Here is a 4,428-nt window from a genome sequence, read left to right as displayed (position 1 = left end):
CTCTTGTTGTTTTAATCCTAAGCCTTTCTGGCTCCAGTAGCTTCTTAGGGAATTTGGAACTTCTTGGGTGCTTAGATCTTTTCCCAGTTTAAGGAGGAGATGGTGGTTTGCCTGGGCAACTCTTTGAAGCATAGAAAAAGGTTGCATTGTGGCTGTATTCCCTGGGGGAGCTGAGGGCAGCAGCCAGGTAACTGGAATGGTATCCCAGTGCAAACTGGGCAGCAAAAACATCTGCTGCACTGAGCTCCTCTCACATTTCAGGCTGCTGCATAAATACCCAGTGTTTACTAGGAACCAGGTCAGACATGGCTCCTGGCAGCCTCCAGCAATGATTTCCAGGGCTCCCTTCCAGCTCAGCTCTGCTCCTCCTCACAGCTTTTCTACTGGTTCTTTCCCTCTTACCACCTTTTGGTTTGTTTTATCCATGGCCTTTTGCTCAACAACAGTCACAAAGCTCTTCCTCAGGAGGCAAACTTGTATATATCCAAGTGGAAACCCAAGGTGGCAGGTCATAATTTCTTCATCTGTGCAGATTTTTCTAGAACTTTCTTTGCCTTGATTTAACATCTTGGGATGTTGGCAATAACATTCCCACCCTGTGCCTCAGAGCATTGGGCAAACACTCCTGGAGCTCTGTCAGCCTTGAGGCTGTGACCACTGCCCTGGGGAGCTGTTCAGTGCCCAAACACCTCTGGGGGGAAAAAATACAACAGTCACAAAGCTCTTCCTCAGGAGGCAAACTTGTATATATCCAAGTGGAAACCCAAGGTGGCAGGTCATAATTTCTTCATCTGTGCAGATTTTTCTAGAACTTTCTTTGCCTTGATTTAACATCTTGGGATGTTGGCAATAACATTCCCACCCTGTGCCTCAGAGCATTGGGCAAACACTCCTGGAGCTTTGTCAGCCTTGAGGCTGTGACCACTGCCCTGGGGAGCTGTTCAGTGCCCAAACACCTCTGAGGGGAAAAAATCTTGTCCTGATATCCAACCTAAACCTCTTCCAGTGCCCAAACACCCTCCACAAAAAGAACCTTCTCCTAATCTCCAACCTAACCCTGTTCCAGTGCCCAAACACCCTCTGAGGGAAGAACCTTCTCCTAATACCCATCCCAAACCTCCCCTGACACAACTTCCTATAGGAATATGTTCACTAGGAGCCTAGAGGAGACCAGAGGAAATCTGGAAGGGATTTCAGGAATAGGTTGTACACATCCTCATGGCATCAGGACCAAAGAACAGCACCAGAAGTTATTCACAGACCTGCAAAAATGGCTCTCAGAACCTCCTCCTGCCTTTACTCTCTAGGATTGCTGCTTCAGCATCTTCTAGGCCACAAACCCCAAATTTATTTCTCTTTCTCTCCAACACTTGTTTCTGTGTACTCAAGTCAAGTGTTTCCTGCCTCAGTGACAGATATTCCAAGGTAGGAACAGTGCACAGGGAGTGACTTACAAGGGAACACAAACCACCCAAGCTTGCAGAAAGTCTCCAACATGAGCCTTTGGGGTAGGAGAGGAGGATTGTCAGGAGCTCAGCCACCCTGTTTGCTGGCACTGGGGCTCTTGGTTTGCGTGGGAGCAAAGCTCAGCCTTGGGCTAAGTGCTGGTTCTTGTTTTCTTCTAGATTAAGGAGATAACATTCCTGAAGAATACAGTCATGGAGTGTGATGCCTGTGGTGAGTTACTGAGCTGAGTCCCATGTTCAACTGCCTCCTGCAAATCCTTCATAGCTTTGTGTCCAAACGAGCAGTCCAATGCCAGCTGTGATCACCTTCCCAAGGGAAATGGTTTGGTTCGCCCTCACCCTGAGTGGCACTGGGTATTCCTCAATATTGGTGATGCTTTTTCTGCTCCTCCCAATGTTCTGCACACAGGGATTGCTGCTCCATGCTGTTCTTGTGGCTCAGTGGCAGCTGAAGCTCTCACCCCTTAAAAAGCTTCTATTTCCTCCCAGCAAACAATCATAGAATCATGGAATCACAGAAGGTTTGGGTTGGAAAGAACTTAAAGACCATCCAAGTCCACCCCCTGCCATGGGCAGGGACACCTTCCACTAGCTCAGGTTGCTCCAAGCCCTATCCAGCCTGACCTGGAACACTCCCAGGGATGGAACAGCCACAGCTGCTCTGGGAAATTATTCCAGTGCCTCATCACCCTCCCAGGTAGGAATTCCTTCCCAATATCCCATCCAGCCCTGCCCTCTGGCAGTGGGAAGCCATTCCCTGTGTCCTGCCACTCCACGCCCCTGGAAATAGTCTCTCTCCATCTTTCTTGTAGTTCCTTCAGACCAAAATTAGATGACCCTGAAGCTTCTCCAGGCCTTCCCAGCCTTTCCTCAAGGCAGAGGTTCTGATCACTAAGGTGATCACCTTGCACCTCTGATCACCTTGGTGCCTTCTCTGGAGGTTGTTTACAGAGGAATCAGGAAAGAGCATCCTAAATGTTCCCATCTAAATCTTGCCCTGTGCTCCCCAATAAATGTGGGGTTGTTGTTTTTTTGAATACACTGGAGCTTCTTCCCAGTCTAAAAGCTTTGGTCTGGGAGATGCTCTGTTATTTGCCAACACACTCAGAGAGGGTGGAGCAAGAACCATTCCTGCACTTGGAGAGATTGTGCTTCTGCTGGAAAAGAGATTAACCAAAGCTTCAGGGACCTGCAGGCCAGAAATACATTCATCCCCTGCAATTGGTTTAATCATTTGCTCATAAAACTGTCCTGAACTTTCTCTCTGTTACTTGATTTCTGCCTTCCTCACTTGCTCTTCTGCTTCATGTGTGTTCTGCTCACTGCAGGGACACACATCAGTTGGGTTTCTCTCATTATAGCTCAGAGAGAGCAGCATGAAGAGAGGAGATCTGGTTTCTAATGAAGATTTTGCTGCTGGCAGAGTCTTGTTTGCTGTTTTATTTCAGGCTTTTCATATCGAGCTTTTAAGCTGGAGAAAGCAGGAGCAGAATGTGTCCTTGTCACTGTGGGTGAGATTGTGCTGAGTCGTGATTCTCGGAAGGTTTGTTCACAAGGTTGAGTCAGAGAAGTTCTTCATCCCTGAAATTCATTCTGCAAGGGGGTCAGGGTGTGAGGATAAGGACAAAGCTCTGGAATTTGGCAGGGCTGATAGTGTGGGCCAGGCTGGATGTGCTCTGAGAGCCACAGCCATGAGGCTGCAGCATCATTTCATCGGGGTTACAACTCCCTGCACATCACACTCAGCACTTCATTGCTGCATTCCAACCTGGACGTGCTGAGTGCCTGAATGACAGATTGATTTCTCCTCTGCCAGCATGGAGGGAGCATTCCCAGCCCTGTGGAGAGAACAGGGACTGTGGGATGTGCAGCATTCCAGGTTCCTGTGAGTCTGATGTGAGTGTACTCCTGTTTGCCCTGTTTGCCATGCAGGGATTGAGGTTGCTTCCCAAATTTGAGCCCTCCGCACTGCTTCCCAAATTTGAGCCCTCTGTGGGTTCTGCTTTAGCCAAATGGATGAATCCACCCCCCAGGGAGGTGTCTCTGTGGAGGATCCAGGGGCACAACTGATTGCTGGAGAGCTCCAAAAGCATCACAGCAAGGAGGAAAGTGGCACAACCAGAGGTTGGGACTGGCAGCTAAGACTTGGAAGTGTTCAAAGCCAGGTTAGGTGAGGCTTGGAGCAACCTGGGCCATTTCCAAGGGCCTGGAGGGACAGGATAAGAGGGAATGGCTTCACACTGACAGAGAGGAGGTTTAGATGGATATTGGGAAGGAATTCTTCCCTGTGAGGTGCTGGCACAGGTTGCCCAGAGAAGCTGTGGCTGTTCCATCCCTGGGAGTGTTCCAGGCCAGGTTGGATGGACCTCTGAGCACCCTGGGCTGGTGGAAGATGTCCCTGCCCATGGCAGGAGGTGGCACTGGGTGATCTTTAAGCTCCTTCCAATCCAAACCATTCTGTGATTCAATGTCTTCTGGCATTTCTTATTTATTTTCCATCTGACTCATAAAAAAACCTCTCAACTGATGATCCTTAAGCTCCCTTCCAACCTTAACCATGAATCTTAGGATTTATCTCACTGCAACTCCTCCACCCTGAGGATAATCCCCTTGCACAGAGCACTCTGCCACCTCTGGAGACACCAGAGCCACCCATGCCAGGCACAGCTCTGACCTCCCCACTCTCTTTGGCCTCCAGGGATTCGCCCCGAGGTGACAGGCCCTGTCATCACTGTCACTCAGTTCAACAGATGTCTCCCCAATCCCTGTTTCCCTGGGGTGACCTGCACGGAGACCGGCGCTGGATTTCGCTGCGGGCCCTGCCCCCCTGGCTACTCTGGCAATGGGACCCACTGCACAGACATCAATGAGGTAAAACACCCTTCCCACAGCCTGGGACACACACAACCACCTCTGTTTTCAGGGAGCCTTCCAGATTTGGCTTGTGGTTATGAGGCAAAGT

The 4,428-nt window shown here is 49.7% G+C and overlaps 1 protein-coding gene across 1 annotated transcript in view; it reads left to right on the top strand.

The window, feature by feature from the left end:
- The window catches only part of COMP (cartilage oligomeric matrix protein), a 22,608-nt gene that overhangs the window by 3,609 nt on the left and 14,571 nt on the right, over positions 1-4,428 (top strand). The window contains exons 3-4 of the mRNA XM_009069969.1: positions 1,626-1,677; positions 4,165-4,337. Coding sequence (XP_009068217.1) covers positions 1,626-1,677; positions 4,165-4,337 — 225 coding nt within the window. The remainder of the gene's footprint in view (positions 1-1,625; positions 1,678-4,164; positions 4,338-4,428) is intronic.

Source organism: Acanthisitta chloris, unplaced genomic scaffold, assembly GCF_000695815.1.
Source record: "Acanthisitta chloris isolate BGI_N310 unplaced genomic scaffold, ASM69581v1 scaffold1112, whole genome shotgun sequence".
In the NCBI taxonomy this organism is placed as follows: Eukaryota; Metazoa; Chordata; class Aves; order Passeriformes; family Acanthisittidae; genus Acanthisitta; species Acanthisitta chloris.
This window is presented reverse-complemented; position numbering and strand designations above follow the sequence as displayed.